Here is a 22,850-nt window from a genome sequence, read left to right as displayed (position 1 = left end):
ATGGACACGTGAATTCAACATATCAATTAATCATTTGTAGACAAACTGGAATTAAAGCCAGACTCAGTCGGTGGTACAGATGGATTTATACAAGCAGAAGATTTCCTTCAAACGTTGAAATTTGGTTGCTTTGACAACCAAACACAATTCAATATCAGTTTTGCAATAGGGTAAATGGCCTATCAACCCTCTATAGGTTATATACCGTACTGCGTCTGGCTTTAATTCCAGTTTGTTAACAAATGATATGTTGGATTCACGTCTCCTCATTCAAACAGAAAAGTTAAAGAACAGGATTAAGCCAGTGTCTCAGATGGAACTTCCCAAGCAGTAGATCTGTAAGCAGATTAACCACGCACAATTCAATATTACTTTTCTAAGACAGTATATAGCCTAAAGTTAAGGTTATCTTGCAGACTAATGTAACAGTTTTCATATCACGTTAAAATGAGTGACACATCCATGGACACATTTTGAAGTTACTGTAACAACAAATGTCCTCTAATGTAATGATAGAAAGCATTCATGTTGAGTTCAGGGTCTCAGGTCTGTTGATATAATTGTTGCTATGATAACTGTTGCTATAATTGTTGCTATGATAACTGTTGCTATAATAACCTTCACAGAATGTCATTTTTTTACTTTTTAGTCATTTAGCTGACACTCTTACCCAGAGCAACTTGGGTTAAGTGCCTTGCTCAACATCAACATATTTGTTTTACCTATTCGGCTCGTGATTCAAACCAGCGACCTTTTGGTTTCTGGTCCAATGATCTTAACTGTTAGGCTGCCTGCTCCCTCAAATGGCATTGATCACTTATTAATAACCTTGTCAACGTCTTGACTATATTTCCTATTCATTTTGCAACTCATTTCATGTATGTTTTCATGGAAAACAAGGACATTTCTAAGTGAGCCCCAAACTTTTGAACTGTAGTGTATATATTAATAATAATAACAAAGAAGACAGGAAGCTGTATACAGGGTCAAATTAACATTAGATTAATATTAACATTACACTACATTCTCGAGAGTTAAAAAGAAAATGAATACCTGCGGCTAAATCTGTTGACAGGTACAGTGCTTTCAGAAAGTATTCACACCCCTTGACTTTTTCCACATTTTGTTGTTGTTACAGCCTGAATATAAAATTGATTACATTGAGATTTTGTGTCACTGGCCTGCACACAACACCCCATAATGTCAAAGTGGAATTATGTTTTTAAAAATGTTTACAAATTAATAAAGAAGGAAAATCTGAAATGTCTTGAGTCAATAAGTATTCAACCCCTTTGCTATGGCAAGACTAAATAAGTTCAGGGGTAAAAATGTGCTTAACAAGTCATATAAGTTGCACGGACTCACTCTGTGTGCAATAACAGTGATTACTTGATTTTTCAATGACTACATCATCTCTGTACCCCACACATACAGTTATCTGTAAGGTCCCTCAGTCGAGCAGTGAATTTCAAACACAGATTCAACCACAAAGACCAGAGAGGTTTTCCACTGCCTCGCTAAGAAGGGCACTTATTGGTGGATGGGTAAAAAAAAAAGCAGACATTGAATATCCCTTTGAGCATGGTGAAATAATGAATTACAATATGGATGGTGTATTACACCCAGTCACTACAAAGATACAGGCATCCTTCCTAACTTAGTTGCCGGAGAGGAAGGAAACCGCTCAGGAATTTCACCATGAGGCCAATAGTGATTTTAAAACAGTTACATCGTGTAACAGCTGTGATAGGAGAAACTTGAGGATGGGTCAACAACATTGTAGTTACTCCACAATACTACCCTAAATGACAGAGTGAAAAAAGGAAGCCTGTACAAAATAAAAAATATTAAAAAACATGCATCCTGTTTGCAATAAGGCACTAATATAATACGGCAAACAAAATGGGCCAATGCAATTCACATTTGTCCTGAATACAAAGTTTTATGTTTGGGGCAAATCCAACAACACATCACAGAGTACCACTCTTCTTATTTTCAAGCATAGTGGTGGCTTCATCATGTTATGGGTATGCTTGTAATCGACAAGGACTAGGGAGTTTTCTTTTAGGATAAAAAATAAACTTAATAGAGCTGAGCACAGGCAAAATCCTAGATTAAAATCTGGTTCAGTCTGCTTTCCACCAGACACTGGGAGATCAATAGCCTAAAACACATGGCCAAATACACTCACCAGCAAGTTTATTAGGTACACCACCCCGTTCACAAAAATGTATCTCTCCTACAGACAGTGAGTCATGTGGCAGTGGCTTGTTATATAAAGCAGGTGGACAGGCTGCTTTATCGAGACATTCAGTTACTGTTCAATTGAACATTAGAATGGGCAAAACTATGACCTAAGCGACTTTGAGCGTGGCGTGATCATCGGTGCCAGGCGCGCCAGATCCACTATCTCAGAAAAGGCTGTCCTCCTGGGCTTTTCAAGCACGACAGTGTCTAGGGTTTACCGAGAATGGTGCGACAAACAAAAAACATTCAGTCAGAAGCAGTCCTGTGGGCAAAAAATAGCTTATTGATGAGAAATTTCGAATGATAATTGGCAAGAAACCTGCAAGCTAACAGGCGGGCCAAAAACAGACAAATAACAATAGTGGATGCAGAATGGCATCTCGGAAAGCACAACTCGTCGATACTTGTCACGGTTGGGCTATAGCCCTTATGCACATTCCATGTAAATTAGAACGTTGGAGGCGGTATAATGCATAGAGCCTATTGCAGCACAGCAAACAACAAAACCTGATTTCACTGCTATCAGCTAAAAACAAGAAAGGGGGAACACCTCGTCAGTTGTACAACTGAATGCATTCATATCAGAGAGGTTTGGGGGGCTTCCATAATCGACATGCACATCTTCGGCACCTGGGGAACAATGGGTTAACTGCCTTGCTCAGGTCAGAATGACAGATTTTTACCTTGTCAGCTCGGGATTTTCTCCAGCAGTTACTGGCCCAACGCTCTAACCACTAGGCTACCTGCTGCCCCAAGAAGAAGCAGCTCCAGTGGGCACTTGATCACCATCACTGGACAACTGAGGAGTGGAAAAACATTTCCTGGAACATGACAGCGAGTTCAGTTGACTTTAACGGCCTGTGCAGTCCCATCTGTGCAGTCCCATCTGTGCAGTCCCATCTGTGCAGTCCCATCTGTGCAGGCCTGTGCAGTTCTCATCTTTGATGAAACAGGCTGTTCACAGCATGAATGTACCGACATCTGCAGAAGCTACGTGATGCCATCGCGTCAGCATGGAACAACATCCTTGTGGAACGTTTCTGACATCTTGTAGAATGCCCCAAATCATTCCGGTTGTTCTGGAGGCAAAGGGGGGTCCGACCTGGTACTAGATGGGTGTAACTAATAAACTGACTGGTGAATGTATACACTGAAGTTGCTTACCAAGATGACATTGAATGTTCCTGAGTTGCCAGGTTACAGTTCTGGCTTAAATCTGCTTAGAAATCTATTGCAAGACTTGAAAATGGCTGTCTAGCAATGATCAACAACCAACTTGACAGAGCTTATTGACTTTTTTAAAGAATAATGTGCAAGTATTGTACAACCCAGGTGTGCAAAGACTTGATTTAGGGGTGTTAATATTTATGTCAATTTGATATTTTTGTATTTTATTTGCAAAAATGTCTAAAAGATGTTTTCACTTTGTCATTATGGGGTATTGAGTGTAGATGGGTGAAGATAATATAAATGTAATACATGTTTAATTCAGGTTGTAACACACATTTTTGGGAACAAGTCAAGGGGTATGAATACTTTCACTAAATGCACATGCTAATAAAAGTGTAGGTTTTTATCCTCTACTGGATCGATGGGTGCCCCACAGGACGGTTGAGCTAACGTAGGCTAATGCGATTAGCATGAGGTTGTAAGTAACAAGAACATTTCCCAGGACATAGACATATCTGATATTGGCAGAAAGCTTCAATTCTTTATAATCTAACTGCACTGTCCAATTTACAGTAGCTATTACAGTGAAAGAATACCATGCTATTGTTTGAGAAGAGTGAACAGTTATGAACTTAAAGATAGTAATAAACCAATTAGGCACATTTGGGCAGTCTTGATACAAAATTTTGAACAGAAATGCAATGGTTCATTGGATCAGTCTAAACCTTTACACATACACTGCTGCCATTTGGTGGCCAAAATCTAAATTGTGTCTGGGCTGGAATAATACATTATGGCCTTTCTCTTGCGTTTCAAAGATGAATGTACAAAAAAAATACAAAAAAACACATAGTTTTTTTCTTTGTATTATCTTTTACCAGATCTAATGTGTCATATTCTCCTGCATTCATTTCACATTTCCACAAACTTCAAAGTGTTTCCTTTTAAATGGTATCAAGAATATGCATATCCTTGCTTCAGGTCCTGAGCTACAGGCAGTTAGATTTGGGTATGTTATTTTAGGCGAAAATTGAAAAAAGGGGCGGATCCTTAATAGTAATTGGAGTTTTCTGAATGAGTCTTGAGGTCCAGCGGTGTAAGCAAAGAGAAAATATCTCTGTCCCACTTCTGGCACCATATTTTGCTTGTAATTTTCCATCCTGCAGTGCAATGGTTTCTTATCTTTGAGCGCTATATGTGTGTTTTTCTAGGCAATATGTCTGGGTGTGTCTTCAACCCTGTTCTGTTATCTCCTCTTTCACAATATATATGGTTAGTTTGCTATATAGCCTATTAACTAGGAAAATAACTTATTAACAACTATAAAGAAGAAAAAAGCTATCTTGCACAATCTTTATGGAGTTTATTTGTGTTGCCCGAATAAGTTGATAAATGTTTTGTGATATGATATAGCCTAGACCACATTTCTGTTATGCACTTATACTAAAATGCTGGCTTTATGCATCAATCTCTTCCCATGTGGCTAATTATGAAAGTGACCAATGAAGATTATATTTTGTTTACATCCACATTCCTCTTGGCTTACAGTATTTATGACGTTATTTTATTCCCAACTGCAGAAACAATTTAGGACGGCTTGAAGGTCATCAGGGCAAGTAACTGGCCAGTTTGTTTTGCATAGCCCGGTGTCCCGTTTTAGGCGATTCCATTTGTCCTGACGTTTTGAGACCGCAAACGCTGCACAGAAATCCTAGATGCTGATTGGTTTAGAGACGCCCAATCACTCCCAACGTTTTTATGTTTACTGACCCTCCTACACCTATCTAGAGGTTTACATAGATGCTAGGAAAGTACATTTGTTTTACTTTGTTTCTCAAATAGCCTACCCCGCGTGTCTGTATCGACTTTCACTCCAGACAATTAAGATTTCTGCTCACAAGTGACTGACTAGTGATAAAAGAAAAGGTATTAAGAGCATCCAAAAATGAATTGTTTTCATTTAGATGACTTCCTTGCAGGGTGGATTGGAGGTGAGTGTCCGTTATTTTTTAACTAGTCAATTAGCTGTAGAATTAGAGATGAGTTTGGGATAGAGCACGTGTTGGACAATTGTATGTCGATTTTGTTGTTTGTTTAACACACATGATGATAAACAAACTTTTGTTTTTTATTTTCATACATTTGCTATTTTTGTTATTTAGGCCTATGTTTAATCTATGTTCTATTATAAATAAAAAATAAATAATTGGAACAAAGTTTTTAAACAATGGGAAGCATACACAGAGTTTCCAAATCGAATTGCCCACATAGCGCTTGACATTTGATTAATAATTAAATAAACAGTTCCAACACGTTTGACTATTTAGTTTGAGAAAAAGTCTTCCTTTTCTATATTCTACTTCTGCAAGGTGCGCTACCTGAAACGGCCAGTAGGGGCACAGTAGTTGCGCATTACATAATGATATCTGTGGAATGCTGTAACTTGTTCTCATTCTTCATCGCCTGCTATTCGCCTATAGGCAGACTACTGTAGTTATGAACATTATCGGCCTACGTTTGTTGTTGTTTTTGTTTCAAATGTTATGTCAGAATGATCCCGAAGCAGAGGTAGAGCTGTGGTTGTGTTTTTAAAATGCTGTTGAGACTGTCTGGCGGGACATGATTCTCCCAGTTCTCTCTGTATTTCCCTGAAATCTGTGGTACTATAGTTGTATTGTCCGAGGAGGGCTGGATGTTCTAGGCAGTGTGCCACCGAAACAACATTATGTCGTTATTATCTCTCACTCGCTTTCCATTTGCCTTATTGGCATGACGTAACAATGGACATCTTGCCAAAGCGTACTTTGGCGATTTAAGTGATAGATTTACGATATCAACGTAATAATAATCAATACTGTCAACGGGACAATCAGTAACGACAATATTCAAGGGTCAAAATAACCATACAATGGACAACAACAATGGCATAAAGGGCATGTGCAGGTTGGTTGGTCTGTCAGACACTGTCCCTCATTTCATGGCAGGCAGCAATGTAGTGCGCTGCCAACCTACAGCTCTCTGCGTCCTCTGCCGACAGGACCGGTAGCCTATTGTCATCAGAGAGGTCTTTGAAACCGTGAATAAGGGTTTTACATTTGGGGAAATGACACTCATTGTTTTATATTTTTGACATTTTGTCAGGAAATGCAGTTCTGTCACAGGATCAGCTGTGGTGCATGGCTGTGCTCGCTGAGCCTGTACTTTGTCAAGGTTTTTCTAAGGTTTTGATCAGTAACTTTGGTCATATAGTTTGCCACGGTGTACTGTCGATTTAGGGCCAGATAGCACTGCATTTTTATTTGTGTTTATGTTTCCCAATAGGTAATATAGTTGTGTTTTGACTGTTGTATTTTATTCTGATTGATTGGATGTTCTGGTCCTGATACTTCAGTGTGTTAGTAGAACAGATTTGTGAACTCAGCCCCAGGACCAGCTGGATGAGGGGACTCTTTTCTTTGCTCAGTTCTTGGCATTGCAGGGCTTGGTAATGATATGAGAGGGAGATATATGTCACTGTATTTGAGATATTTCCAAAACTTAATTGCTCTATTTTGAGTTTTTCTTATTATCAAATTGTATTGGTCAAATACACATGGTTAGCAGATGTTATTGCGAGTGTAGTGAAATTCTTGTGCTTCTAGTTCTGACAGTGCAGTAATATCTATATGTAATCTAACAATTCCACAACAAATACCTTATACACACAAATCTAAGTAAAGGAATGGAATAAAATATATAAATATATGGATGAGCAACAACCATTAGTGGATATTGGCCTAAATCTGCCCTGCATGGACTGTTTGTAGTTGTCCTCTGGACATGTCGGAGACTCTTATAGAACTCTGCATGCAGGGTTTCAATGGGGTGTTTGTCCCATTGGGTGAAATCTTGTTTTGCAAGTGAAACCCACACCTCACTGCCATGAAGTGCAATTGGTTCAATGACACATTTAAATTAGATTTAGGCAATTTTAATAAGTATTTTGATTTTAATTAGCTTTTTAATTGCGTAGAATGCCCTGCATGCTTTCTTTCAATTTCAATGTAAGGGCTTTATTGGCATGGGAAACATATGTTAACATTGCCAAAGCAAGTGAAGTAGATAATAAACAATACAAATTAACAGTAAACATTATACTCACAAAAGTTCCAAAAGAATAAAGACATTTCAAATGTCATATTATGCAAATTGTTAAAGTAAAAAAGGGCAAATAAATTTACAAAAATATGGTATCTACAATGGTGTTTGTTCTTCTCTGGTTGCCCTTTTCTTGTGGCAACAGGTCACACATCTTGCTGCTGTGATGGAACACTGTGATATTTCACCCAATAAATATGGGAGTTTATCAAAATTGGGTTTGTTTTCAAATTCTTTGTGGAACTGTGTAATCTGAGGGAAATATGTGTCTCTAATATGGTCATACATTTGGCAGGATGTTAGGAAGTGCAGCTTAGTTTCCACCTCATTTTGTGGGCAGTGTGCACATATCCTGTCTTCTCTTGAGAGCCAGGTCTGCCTTTGGCGGCCTTTCTCAATAGCAAGGCTATGCTCACTGAGTCTGTACATAGTCAAAGCTTTCCTTAAGTTTGGGTCAGTCACAGTGGTCAAGTATTCTTCCAATGTGTACTCTGTTTAGGGTCAAATAGCATTCTAGTTTGCTCAATTCTTTTGTTAATTCTTTCAAATGTGTCGGGTCTAATTGTGTTGCTGTCCTGGGGTGTTTGTGTTTGTGAACAGAGCTCCAGGACCAGTTTGCTTAGGGGACTTTTCCAGGTTAATCTTTCTGTAGGTGATGGCTTTGTTATGGAACGTTTGGGAAATGCTTCCTTTTAGGTGGTTGTAGAATTTAACCGTTTTTTTCTGGGTTTTGATCATTATCGGCCTAATTCTGCTCTGCATACATTATTTGGTGTTTTTGCCAATTTTAACCACACACTTGTTGTTTGTGTACATGGATTTTTATAATGTATGTTTTTCCCCCAACACCACTTTTCATCAATTTGTATAGCAGACCCTCATGCCAAATTGAGTTAAGCTTTTTTGAAATCAACAAAGTGCGACAAGACTTTGCCTTTGTTTTGGTTTGTTTGTTAATTAGGGTGTGCAGGGTGAAATACGTGGTCTGTCGTACGGTAATTTGGTAAAAAGCCTATTTGACATTTGCTTAGTACATTGTTTTCACTGAGGAAATGTACAAGTCTGCTGTTAATGATAATGCAGAGGATTTTCCCAAGGTTGCTGTTGACGCATATCCCACATTAGATATTGGGGTAAAATTTGTCTCCACTTTTGTGGATTGGGGTGATCAGTCCTTGGTTCCAAATATTGGAGAAGATGCCAGAGCTAAGGATGATGCTAAAGAGTCTAAGTATAGGCAATTGGAATTTGTGGTCTGTATATTTTATCATTTCATTGAGGACACCATCAAGACCACAGGCCTTTTTGGGTTGGAGGGTTTGTATTTTGTCCTGTAGTTCATTCAAGGTAATTGGAGAATCCAGTGGGTTCTGGAAGTCTTTAATAGTTGATTCTAAGATGTGTATTTGATCATGTAAATGTTTTTGATGTTTGTTCTTTGTTAAAGAGCCAAAAAGATTGGAGAAGTGGTTTATCCATACATCTCCATTTTGGATAGATAACTCTTCGTGTTGTTGTTTGTTTAGTGTTTTCCAATTTTCCCAGAAATGGTTAGAGTCTATGGATTCTTCAATTACATTGAGCTGATTTCTGACGTGCTGTTCCATCTTTTTCCATAATATATTTCTGTATTGTTTTAGTGATTCACCATAGTGAAGGCGTTTTCTAGGTTGGATAGGTTTCTCAATTTCTTTCTTAGGTTTTTGCATTCTCCATCAAACCATTTGTCAATGTTGTTAATTTTCTTTGGTTCTCTCTGTGTGTTTCACTCTCTCTCTCTCCCCCCTCTCTCTTTCACTCTCTCCCCCCTCTCTCTTTCACCCCTATCTATCCCTTCTCACTCCTCTAAATGTGGTTTCCATCTGTTTTTCCAATAGGAGCTTCCAGTGTTATTGTGGGTCATCCGCTGGACACAGTCAAGGTACACGAGGACACAGTTCAACACATAAAGGACTGGTTTCCCAGATACTGATCAAGCCTAGTCCTGAACTGAAAGGACATTCTCTGTTTATCTTGAGTTTAAGTCCAGGTTTAGGCTTAATCTGTGTACAGGAAACTGTCCGATGAGGTTTAAACAGTGGAGGCTACTGAGGTGAGGAAGGCCCATAATAACCATAACCATTCCACTCCAGCCATTACCACGAGCCCATCTTCCCCAATTAAGGTGCCACCAACCTCCTGTGGGTTTAAATCAGGGATTGACATTAAGGTCTGAAAGGCACACAAAAATATCCATAAATTGTCTCTTTCATTTAAACAATGGAGGGGAACCAGGCAGATCAATGCTTGCAGATTCGTTGCTGTCAGTAAAAGAAGAAGAGAAAGCCCAATGGGGGTAACCTCCGAGCTCAACTTGCCCAACTGTTCAGTTCACTTGCTCTAGGCAATAGATCAACCCTTAATGTCAAACCTTGGGTTTTTACCAAACGTGCAATATTACTGTATGTGTACATACACAGTTACCATTTAGAGGGCTATAGGCCTGCAGTAACATCTAAACCAGTTAGCACACATCACCTAGCCTACATGTTGTAGATTGTGTAGGCCGTTGTTTTATGTAGTAGTAATGTTGAGGTTCTTATCATTTCCCATTCTGTGATTCTACCCGACAGACTCGTTTACAAGCTGGGAAAGGATACAAGAACACCCTTCACTGTGTCCTCCAAATCTACAGAAAGGAAACTGTTAGTGATTAACTAGTTGTTACTTTTATTTCTTATTCGTACTTTTTTTTTTTTTTTTAACTACATTGTTGGTTAGAGGCTTGTAAGTAAGCCCTTTCACTGTGAGGTCTACACCTGTTGTATTCGGCACATGTGACTAATATTATTTGATATGTCACTGCTCTTGTCGTCTAAATGTAATATAGGCCATTTAACAGACACTTTTATTCAAAGCAATTTACAGTCATGTGTTGTGAGGTCCCAATGGGACTGGAACCCAGAGTAATCCATGGGATAATATTTGGCATAATAAACCATTTGTCGTCATTGTATTTAGAAGGGTTTCTTTTAGAACTGTAGAGGCCTTGGACATAAGCGTCAGCCTCGACAACTACTGTAAAAGTTCATTAATAATATCCTATATTCAACTCACACTCTCATCTGTAGATTAAACTGTAGGCCTAGCTGTGACGGTTCTGGAATGAAAAATTTTGACTTTTGAAGCAACTGTGCTTTTGTTTTATAAAAAATGATTGTGCCTTGCTGTGAATACTCCCTCTGTGTCCTCTCTCTGGCTGGGAGGGAGAAAAACCTGGAAAGAAGTGGAGGGCGCTCTGGGAGAAAGAGAATGCTTAAAGCTGCCAAAGGCCACGTGGTATACTGGGACCCAGGCCTGCAAAACAAATTGTTCCATAAAACCTCTCATTTTTCTTCCACCTAGGTTGCTGGCTTCTTCAAGGGTCTCTCCTTCCCGCTGGCCAGCATCACTGTGTATAACTCAGTGGTGTTTGGATTCTTCAACAACACACAAAGGGTTATAAGCAAGTTCCGCCATGGCGACGAGAAACAGTCGTGTGGTATGCTGGACATGACCCTGGCCAGCATGTTGACAGGGCTGATGTCAGTGGGACTCGGAGCTCCGGTCGACTTAGTTAAGATAAGACTGCAGATGCAGACTCTGCCCTGTCTAGCAGGTAAAGTCAAAGCCCAATACAACATTATATAGCATTCTAGCAGGTATTTCCTTTACTTTAACTATCCTTCAGACCATTCTAAAAGGTATTTCCTTCAGTACAACATCCTCCCTTCAGACCATTCTAAAAGGTATTTCCTTTAGTAAACTATCCCTCAGACCATTCTAAAAAGGTATCCTCCTTAGTACAACATCCTTCGACCATTCTAAAAGGTATTTCCTTTAGTACAACTATCCTTCAGACCATTCTAAAAGGTATTTCCTTTATAAACTATCCTTCAGACCATTCTAAAAGGTATTTCCTTCATGTACCAACTATCCTTCAGACCATTCTAAAAGGTATTTCCTTTTTAGTACAACTATCCTTCAGACCATTCTAAAAGTATTTCTTAGCTTACAAACTATCCTTCAGACCATTCTAAAAAGGTATTTCCTTCAGTACAACTATCCTTCAGACCATTCTAAAAGGTATTCCTTTACTAACTATCCTTCAGACCATTCTAAAAGGTATTTCCTTAGTACACACTATTCCTTCAGACCATTCAAAGGTATTTTCCTTTAGTACAACTATCCTGGCCGACCATTCTAAAAGGTATTTCCTTTAGTACAACTATCCTTCAGACCATTCTAAAAGGTATTTCCTTTAGTACAACTATCCTTCAGACCATTCTAGCAGGTACAGTGCCTATAGTTCCCATGGGTTTAGACAGCTCATTTTAGTGGGACTTTACTCGGAGGTCTAGATTAGAACAGAACAGAATAAATTGACAATTCAACGAACCAGGGACAACGATTCATTTGCCTATTCAGATTCAGCGCCCCATTAGTTTTCACAACAGCAACTCAGACGAGCTAGCTTGAGATGATAAATCCCGTGGATTGTAACCAGCTCACTTAAAGGTTGATAAATTAAAGGCGTTATAATCACCTGTCGGTGATGAGTCACCAGTCACCGTTTTGAAGACGGAAACTGCTGCACCTTTTTTATATGGCGATGTACCACACGTCCTTGTGTGTTGCCCCATGGATCTTTATGGTGCCTACAGTATAGGGCATAATACATGTGTTAAATCTTCACCATCACCTGTTGTTCTGGTATATAGTTAAAGCCTCCTTCCGCATAAGGTTGACCCTTAATCCAAACTATCTTATTTCAGCATGAGCGGTCAATAAAGTCAAATACAGTCTGATCTTTATTGTTTGTTTCCTTGTGTATTTTAGAGAACCTGAACATTGCCGGGACGACCGGAAACGGGAACGGTAATATCGCTGTGCGCTCCGTGTCTCTCCAGGGCCAGCCGACCTACAGAGGGCCCATCCACTGCATCAGTTCCATACTGCAGACTGAGGGGATCCAGGGACTCTACAGAGGGGCCGGGGCCATGGTCCTGAGAGACGTCCCTGGGTACACACTGTACTTCATCCCCTACGCGTTGTTCCGTCGCTGGCTATCCCCTGAAGGGAGGTCATCACCTCATCCCTGTTCTGTATGGGTGTCTGGAGGACTGGCAGGTAACTGGAAGGTGTTTACGGATGGGTGGTAATGTTACTGTTGTGCTTGGTGGAAGCAAATTTGTAGTAGCCTTTAGGTCAGATAAAGTAGCCTTTAGGTCAGATAAAGGAGCGTTCTGTTGAAACCGTGGCCTCGTTTTGGTTTCCACTAGGCCAGAGAATGTACTGGTGGAGGGTTATTAGGCCCATACATAAATCAAACCCACAATCCTGACATTGTTAGCAGGGACGTAACCAGGGTTTGAGTTTTAGTCTACCGCCTTCCCGGACCTCACTGTCTCATCGTTGTCGGGGATCAGGCCTACCACTGTTGTGTCTTCAGCAAACTTGATGGTGTTGGAGTCATGCATGGCCATGCAGTCATGGGTGAACAGGGAGTACGGGATGGAAGTAAGCACGCACCCCTGAGGGGCCCCCGTGTTGAGGATCAGCGTGGCAGACGTGTTGTTGCCTACCCTTACCGCCTGGGGGCAGCCCATCAAGAAGTCCAGGATCCAGTTTCAGAGGGAGGTGTTTAGTCCCAGGATCCTTAGCTTAGTGATGAGCTTTGTGGGCACTATGGTGTTGAACGCTGAGCTGTAGTCAATGAATAGCATTCTCACATAGGTGTTCCTTTTGTCCAGGTGGGAAAAGGCAGTGTGGAGTGCGATTTGAGATTGCGTCATCTGTGGATCTATTGGGGCGATATGCGAATTGGAGTGGGTCTAGGGCAGGGCTGCCCAACCCTCTTCCTGGAGATCTACGGTTCTGTAGGTTTTCAAGCCAACCCTCTTCCTGGAGATCTACTGTCCTGTAGGTTTACAATCCAACCCTCTTCCTGGAGATCTACTGTCCTGTAGGTTTTCAGTCCAACCCTCTTCCTGGAGATCTACTGTCTGAAAACCTACAGGACGGTAGATCTCCAGGAAGATGGATGGACTGAAAACCTACAGGACGGTAGATCTCCAGGAAGAGGGTGTGGCAGACCTGGTCTAGGGTTTCCGGGATGAACACCTAGCCTATTAGCTATACAGTTTTAATGTTATACCTCTGAAATATGATAAATGATTCACACTGTCACGTAGCATCAGCAACTGTTCAGTCAGTTGTAATGATGAATTGCATAAAATGATCAACTCTTTACATCAATACTGTATCTCTCTTGTCAAAATACATAGCATTCACATTTTTGTATTCCTAGGCATTACTAATCAAGCTTCGCACAAACAGACCTCTGTATTATCAGTGATGTAGCGGTTTAAAAAAAAAGTTGGGTAATGGGTGAACTATGAACTTCCATCGAGCGAGATAAGACGAACAACCACAGATTGAAAGGAAAATGTAGGACATTTTTAGAACTGTTTGCGTGTTGATAGAATTTTAATACGGAATTCAAAAGTACAATGCTTGTCTTTTCATAATTTGGTCAGATATACTTGGATGTGTAGTGTCAGCGTTTTGTTGCTGGCATGTCATGCCTAAGTTTTCTAATCTTGCCAATGAAAAAAATCATTGAAGTAGTTGGCGCTATCAGTGGATTTTGTGATGAATGAGCCATCTGATTCAATGAATGATGGACATGAGTTTGCCTTTTTTTCCAAAAATGTAATTGAAGGCGCTCCAAAGATTTTTACTATCATTCTTTATGTCAGTTATCTTTGTTTCATGGTGTAGTTTCTTCTTTTTATTCAGTTTAGTCACATGATTTCTAAATTTGCAGTACGTTTCCCCAAATCGGTTGTACAGCCAGACATATTTGCCATTCTTTTTGCCTCATCCCTCTCAACCATACAATTTTTTAATTCCTCATCAATCAACAGGGATTTCAGTTTTTTGTCATTTTCTTAACGGATGCGTGCTTATCAGTAACTGGGATAAGCAATTTCATAAATGTGTCAAGTGCAGCGTCTGTTTGCTCCTCATTACACACCACGGACCAACAAATATTCTTTACATCAACAACATAGGAATTATTACGAAACTTATTCTATGACCTCTTATACACTATATTAGGCCCAGCCTTTGGAACTTTGGTTTTCCTAGAAATGGCTACCATATTGTGATCACTTCATCTGATGGATTTGGATACTGCTTTCAAGCACATGTCTGCCGCATTAGTAAAGATGTGATCAATACATGTTGATGATTTTATTCCTATGCTGTTTGTAACTACCCTGGTAGGTTGAAGCTTTTTCTTGAGTGGGCAGCTTGATAAGTCAGTCCAGTATTTAAAATCACCCAGAAAATATACCTCACTGTTGATATCACATACATTATCAAGCATTTCACACATGTTATCCAGATACTGAGTGTTAGCACTTGGTGGTCTAAAGCAGCTTCCCACCAGAATGGGCTTAAGAGGTGACAACGATTAATTATGACTACCTCCTTCCATTTGAATGTTCGAGAAAGGTGTTGTTGATTTAATTAGACCATATGGTTCAAGCCTAATTAATGAAAAAAGCATCTAATCAACGATGGCATTTATTTCAATGAACTCTGCAACTCTTCCTACTGTTGACTCGTTTCATAACTGCCACCAGTTTGGCCCCAAAACATCGACAACAAACACATAGTGACATTGTAAAATAAATACAAGAGTGCGAAACAATATGTCAAGGATATTTCATGCTGAAACTCTCATATTAAACAAAAATTGTATTTATAAAAAAATATATATATATATTATTTACAATCACGGCCTACACCGACCACACCGGGCCAATTGTGTACCGCACTACGGGGATCCCAATCACAGCCGGTTGTGATACAGCCTGGATTCGAACCAAGGTGTCTATAGTGACGTCTCTAGCACTGAGACGCAGTGCCTTAGATCGCGTGAACCAGGGGTCTGTAGTGACGTCTCTAGCACTGAGATCGCCAGTTGCCTTGAATCGCTGAACCCAGGTGTCGTATAGTGACGTCCTAGCACTGAATGCAGTGCCTTAGATCGCTGAACCAAGGTGTCTATTAGGGACGTCTCTAGCACTGAGATGCAGTGCCTTAGATCGCTGAACCAGGGTGTGTCATATAGACGTCTCTAGCACGGAGATGCAGTGCCTTAGATCGCTGAAGCCGTGGTGTCTATAGTGACGTCTCTAGCACTGAGATGCAGTGCCTAGATCGTGAACCAGTTGGTCCTAGGAGTGCCGTCTCTAGCACTGAGATGCAGTGCCTTAGAGTCGCTGAACCAGAGGGTCTATAGTGACGTCTCTAGCACTGGATGCAGTGCCTTAGATCGCTGAATCCAGGGTTGTCTATAGTGACGTCTCTTGAGCACTCGAGATGAGTGCCCTTAGAGTCGACGCTGCAACCAGTGGGTGTCTATAGTGACGCTCTATGGCACTGTGCAGGCATGCCATCCTGAGTGCCTATAACTCGCCTGAGAGCGCCTAGATCCTACAGGTGTTCTATAGTGACGTCCTAGCACTGAGATGCAGGCTTAGATCGCATCTGAACCAGGTGTCTGTCAGTGACGTCTCTAGCACTAGATGAGCAGTTGCCTTGTAGATCGCTGACCAGGTAGTCTAGTACGGTCTCTAGCACTAAGAGCAAGTAAGCCTTAGATCGCTCGAACCCAGTGTCTGTAGTACGTCTCTAAGCACTGAAAGATGCCATGTGCCTTAATCGGCTGAACCAGGGGTCTATCATGACCGTCTCTACACTGAATGCAGTCCTTAGAATCGTAACCAAGGGTGTCTTTGCTCAGTGACGTCTCTAGCACTGAGATGCAGTGCCTTAGATCGCTGAACCAAGGTGTCTATAGTGACGTCTCTAGCACTGAGATGCAGTGCCTTAGATCGCTGCGCCACTCGGGAGCCTTCACTAAGTAGATGGTTTATATTTAGATGTTTTACAGCTTCGTCATTCTGTTTTTTATTTTAAATCATCTTATTTAATTATATTGTGATACGGCCACACAGAGGACAAGACATAATTACAGACCTCTGTGATAAGCACTCAAAGGGCCAACTAGATGTCTTGTGATATATTTCAAGGATTTTATGTATTCTAACAGAATTCTGCTAGTTTACGCTCCCTTTACAACTGTAGTTCTCAATAAGTGAGGGTCTGATGTTTTTAGTTAAATAAAAAATGTTTGTGTGGAAAGCAACAGGGAGAGGACATTTGGGATTTTGAATAGATTAAAACAGAAGGAAAAAGCTTCCATTCCCACTGAAAGGTGACTTCCTAGTAGTGCGTCTCAGCACAGTTTTCAAAAACCTGCCAGTTCAGTGTGTTTGAAGAGACATCTTGAAGTTTTACAAAATATAATTGGCTGTTTAAGGATGTAACTGTAATCCATTAATTTTTTTAAGTAATCTGGGTTGGTGTAATCTGATTACGTAATCCCTGTTACATGTAATCTGTCAGTACCCAAAACTGGTTGTACCTCTATGGTAGCTACACTCTTAACTGAACTGTAGGGATGAGTGCTATAGTCTTCTCTACCACCAAATGATGTATTAGTATTATTATTTGCATTACATATAAAGCTTTGCCGACTGGAACATGCCCTGATTGTAGCCAAAGCCTGTTACAAGGACTTTCTAAAACATTATAGATCAACTCTGTTGCTACATGCTAAAGTACATCTCCTGACCTCTGACATGTTTCTGTCTACAGGTTCTATCTCGTGGGTCACGGCTACTCCAGCTGACGTGGTGAAGAGCAGACTACAGGCTGACGCTCTCCACACAAGGAAATACAGAGGGATTGTACACTGCATCGTCCAGAGCTACAAGACCGAGGGGATACATGTAAGCAAACAGACACACAGTACACACTGGGCCTGTTTCCCAGACTCCCATTAAGTCTGTAGACCTGGACTAAGCAGCACTTTCAGTGAAGATCATTGAACATGCTTCTTTGTCCATGTGTAGGTCTAATCTTTGTCCGGGAAACCAGCCCACCGTGTAGTAATTGAACAGCGATTCATCACTACATTTCATTTGTAAAGTAATACAGTAGCCTGTGGTTTTGGTGTAGCTTTGTGGCAACATAGATAAATGCTGACACTACTAGTAGCTGCAAGTTTTAGTCCCTTCAGCTTTTAAAGTTTATACTCAGGTGAACCCAACTCAACATGTCCTGTAAAAGTCACAAGGGCAAAACGAGATCTGTTCCAAAGAAAAATTATTAACTAACTACCAAGGTCGTTCCTAGGTTAAGAGGGAGTTCAAACAGGTTTTGGTCAATTTGTGATGTAACAAAATAGTAAAAAGCCAATAGTGTTATGTCACACCCCCCCCTCCCTCCAAGTGACCAGACAGATCTTGTTCAAATGTGTTTTGGCAGACAGAGACTGATCAGACATTTGATCAATACCTGACAATCATTTAACCAGAGAGGCACTTGGCCTGAATAAGCTTGAATAGGTGTTAACCATGTGGTTTCAGCTGTATATTTGTTTGGTTGGCTGTTATGAACATAGGATATTAAGTTTTAATTGAATTCCTTTTTTTTTATTATACATTATGTAATTATTTTCTATCACTCTCTTCAGGTCTTTTTCCGCGGAGCCTCGGTGAACGCTATCCGAGGCTTCCCCATGAGTGCCACCATGTTTCTGGGCTATGAACTCTCTCTGCAGTTCTTCAGGGGTCTCTAGTATCTACACCAGGAATATAATGAAACATTATCTTGACAGCTATCCTCTTGTCCTAGGACACCCCAAATGTTTTCCCCGGGAAGATCATTTGAATCCTTGCAAAATGAACGTAGGGAGCGTCTTGACTTGAGAATTGTTCTAGTTGAGAATTATCTGCGCTATTCCCATAATAGAATATATTTTTAAAGTGTAAATACTAATTTCTTATATTAAGAAAATATCTTCATTAAAGTGCCTTACATTAATTGACAAATGTATACATTTAAATATGTTGTGCTATAATATACAGTAACAGTATGCTTAATATTTTAATATATAGCGGTACTGTATAAATGAACTAGTTTTAGTACCCAGCAGTTAACCAGTTCTAACCTCCATAATGATATGCACATGAATCATTTATATTTTGTTGGTGCCAGGCTTTTAATTCAATTGTTTAAACTTTGTGATTTGTAAATAAGTATGAGAGAAATTAAATGTCATTCCACAAGGAGGCATAGTTTTACTTAAGTTATTTTCTTAAAAGTTATTTTAATGTGGGTTTTTGGGGGAAATTCTTGTTACAGACCGTTTCTGTACACTTTTACTTGGAAAATCTAATAAACATATTGTTTCAATTTAAATTGTATTATTTCTTTGAATCCTCTCCAAAAGTCAGTGTTTTCTAAATGACTGCAGTAACCTTAAAGATACTAGGCTACTGACGTGTAACAGTAATCGGGTAAACACAGTAACAAAAACATCAGGGGCCCACAGTGTTGGCCACTTGTTACCGAGCACATGTAGAGGGGCAATGAAGAATCCTTCTGAAGAACCTTATCTCAGGGCTGTGGGTGACTGATAAAGTCAGGTGGCAGGGTGCTTCTGTACAGCTGTCTTTACACTATACAGTAGCCTGATGCAGTGTTTCCCAAACTCTGTCCTGATCCCCCCCCCCCCCCCCACACACACACACACAACCCCCCAGGTACACGTTTTGAATGAACTGTTGACTACAAACAACCTCCACTAGAAGGCACTGTTCTCTAAATAAACGTTACCAGCTGATATCCTAGAGCAGGGGTTTTCAACCTCTGGGACCACCAGCCATTCCATATATTTAAACTATTCTAGAGTTAGTATACCTGATTCAACTGAATACCAAGCCCTTGGTTAGGTTAGAGTTAGTATACCTGATTGAACTGAATACCAAGCCCTTGGTTAGGTTAGAGTTAGTATACCTGATTCAACTGAATACAAACCCCTTGGTTAGGTTAAATAGAGTTAGTATACCTGATTCAACTGAATAGCAAGCCCTTGATTAGGTTAAATAGAGCTGTATACCTGATTGAACTGAATACCAAGCCTTGGTTAGGTTAGAGTTAGTATACCTGATTGAACTGAATAAATACCAAGCCCTTGTTAGGTTAGATTAGTATACCTGATTGAACTGAATACCAAGCCCTTGGTTAGGTAGAGTTAGTATGACCTTCAACTGAATACCAAGCCCTTGATTAGGTTTAAATAGAGCTAGGCACAGGACTACAACTAAATTGTGAAATGTCTGGTGGTCTGAAGAGAGTTGAAAACCAATGTCCTAGAGACAATTCATATAATTATTGCTCTCTATATACACTACATGACCAAAATATGTGGACACCTGTTTGTTGAACAACCTCATTCCAAAGTCCATGGGCATCATATGGAGTTGTTCCCCCCCCCCCCCCCCCCGCCCCCCCCCCCCCTTTCGCCAGAAAACAGTACTCCCTCTTCTGGGAAGGCTTTCCACTAGATGTTGGAACATTGAGGTGAGGACTTGCTTCCATTCAGCCACAAGAGCATTAGTGAGGTCAGGCACTGATGTTGGGCGATTAGACGTGGCTCGCAGTCGGCAATCCAATTCATCCCAAAGGTATTCGATGGGGTTGAGGTCAGGGCTTTGTGAAGGCCAGTCAAGTTCTTCCACACTGATCTCGACAAACCATTTCTGTATGGACCTCGCTTTGTGCACAGGGGAATTGTCATGCTGATACAGGAAAGGGCCTTCCCCAAACTGTTGCCACAAAGTTGGAAGCACAGATTTGTCTAGAATGCCACTGTATGCTGTAGCATTAATATTTCCCTTAACTGGAACTAAGGGGCCTAGCCCGAACCATTATTCTTCCTCCACCAAACTTTACAGTTGGCACTATGCATTCAGGCAGGTAGTGTTCTCCTGGCATCCGCCTAACCCAGATTCGTCCGTTGGACTGCCAGATTGTGAAGCTTGATTCATCACTCCAGAGAACGCGTTTCCACTGCTCCAGAGTTCAATGGTGGCGAGCTTTACACCACTCCAGCCGACGCTTGTTATAGCGCATGGTGATCTTAGGCTTGTGTGCTGTTGCTCTGCCATGGAAACCCATTTCATGAAGCTCCTGACCAACAGTTATTGTGCCGCTTCCAGAGGCAGTTTGGAACTCTGTAGTGAGTGTTGCAACTGAGAACAGAGAATTTTTACGCGCTACACGCTTGGCGGTCCCATTCTGTGAGCTTTTGTGGCCTACCACTTCGCAACTTAGCGGTTGTTGCTCCTAGATGTTTCCACTTCACAGTAACAGCACTTACAGTTGACATGGGCAGCTCTAGCAGGGCAGAAATTTGACGAACTGACTTGTTGGAAAGGTGGCATCCTATGACGGTGCCACGTTGAAAATCACTAAGCTCATGGCTGTGTGCTCGATTTTATACACCTGTCAGCAACGGGTGTAGCTGAAATAGCCGAATCCACTAATTTGAAGGGGTGCCCACATACTGTTATATATATATAGTGTATTTTTTCGGACTTCCTCAACATTCTTTCTTGTTTTCCACACATTATTTAAATCCAATGTTCCTCCCTCGGACCTCCTCCAATGAGCTTTGACAAGAATTGTGGAAACGGGGATGGAGGAAGCAATAATTTGACCGCTAGTAATTTGCAGACAGCAGTTTGCAGACAGCCCCTGTGTGGTGTTGTTGGCTCTAGCCCACTGCAGCTGAATGAATGGCCTAGTACCAGTCTCCCCTCTGCCAACTTAACCCAGCACCATCACCAGTCTCCCCTCTGCCAACTTAACCCAGCACCATCACCAGTCTCCCCTCTGCCAACAACTTAACCCAGCACCATCACCAGTCTCCCCTCTGCCAACTTAACCCAGCACCATCACCAGTCTCCCCTCTGCCAACTTAACCCAGGCACCATCACCAGTCTCCCTCTGCCAACTTAACCCAACACCATCACCAGTCTCCACTCTGCAACTTAACCCAGCACCATCACCAGTCTCCACTCTGCCAACTTAACCCAGCACCATCACCAGTCTCCACTCTGCCAACTTAACCAGCACCATCACCAGTCTCCCCTCTGCCAACTTAACCCAGCACCATCACCAGTCTCCCCTCTGCCAACTTAACCCAGCACCATCACCAGTCTCCCCTCTGCCAACTAACCAGCCCATCACCAGTCTCCCCTCTGCCAACTTAACCCAGCACCATCACCAGTCTCCCTCTGCCAACTTAACCAGCACCATCACCAGTCTCCACTCTGCCAACTTAACCCAGCACCATCACCAGTCTCCCTCTGCCAACTTAACCCAGCACCATCACCAGTCTCCCTCTGCCACTTAACCAGCACCATCACCAGTCTCCCCTCTGCCAACTTAACCCAGCACCATCAACCAGTCTCCCCTCTGCCAACTTAACCCAGCACCATCACCAGTTCCCCTCTGCCAACTTAACCCAGCACCATCACCAGTCTCCCCTCTGCCAACTTAACCCAGCACCATCACCAGTCTCCACTCTGCAACTTAACCAGCACCATCACCAGTCTTCCCTCTGCCCAACTTAACCCAGCACCATTCACCAGTCTCCCCTCTGCCAACTTAACCCAGCACCATCACCAGTCTCCACTCTGCCAACTTAACCCAGCAAATCACCAGTCTCCCCTCTGCCAACTTAACCCAGCAACATCACCAGTCTCCCCTCTGCCAACTTAACCCAGCACCATCACCAGTCTCCCCTCTGCCAACTTAACCAGCACCATCACCAGTCTCCCCTCTGCCAACTTACCCAGCACCATCACCAGTCTCCCCTCTGCCAACTTAACCCAGCACCATCACCAGTCTCCCCTCTGCCAACTTAACCCAGCACCATCACCAGTCTCCCCTCTGCCAACTTAACCCAGCACCATCACCAGTCTCCCCTCTGCCAACTTAACCCAGCACCATCACCAGTCTCCCCTCTGCCAACTTAACCCAGCACCATCACCAGTCTCCCCTCTGCCACTTAACCCAGCACCATCACAGCTTCCACTCTGCCAACTTAACCAGCACCATCACCAGTCTCCCCTCTGCCAACTTAACCCAGCACCATCACCAGTCTCCCCTCTGCCAACTTAACCCAGCACCATCACCAGTCTCCCCTCTGCCAAACTTAACCCAGCACCATACCATCTCCTCTGCCCACTAACCCAGCACCTCACCAGTCTCCCCTCTGCCAACTTAACCCAGCACCATCACCAGTCTCCCCTCTGCCAACTTAACCCATCACCATTCACCGTCTC

The 22,850-nt window shown here is 41.7% G+C and overlaps 1 protein-coding gene across 1 annotated transcript; it reads left to right on the top strand.

The window, feature by feature from the left end:
* Nucleotides 1-5,201: 5,201 nt before the first annotated feature.
* slc25a48 (solute carrier family 25 member 48) lies at nucleotides 5,202-18,915 on the top strand. The gene is made up of 7 exons (XM_023992055.2): nucleotides 5,202-5,408; nucleotides 9,432-9,475; nucleotides 10,167-10,238; nucleotides 10,939-11,191; nucleotides 12,412-12,702; nucleotides 17,308-17,441; nucleotides 18,188-18,915. Exons 1-7 carry the CDS (start codon nucleotides 5,363-5,365, stop codon nucleotides 18,290-18,292), a joined length of 945 nt encoding a protein of 314 aa, XP_023847823.1. The 5' UTR covers nucleotides 5,202-5,362; the 3' UTR covers nucleotides 18,293-18,915.
* The last annotated feature ends 3,935 nt before the right edge of the window (nucleotides 18,916-22,850 follow it).

Source organism: Salvelinus sp. IW2-2015, linkage group LG8 (assembly GCF_002910315.2).
Source record: "Salvelinus sp. IW2-2015 linkage group LG8, ASM291031v2, whole genome shotgun sequence".
NCBI lineage: Eukaryota > Metazoa > Chordata > Actinopteri > Salmoniformes > Salmonidae > Salvelinus > Salvelinus sp. IW2-2015.
Note: the sequence above shows the minus strand (reverse complement) of the source record. Positions and strands in the feature narration are given on the sequence as shown.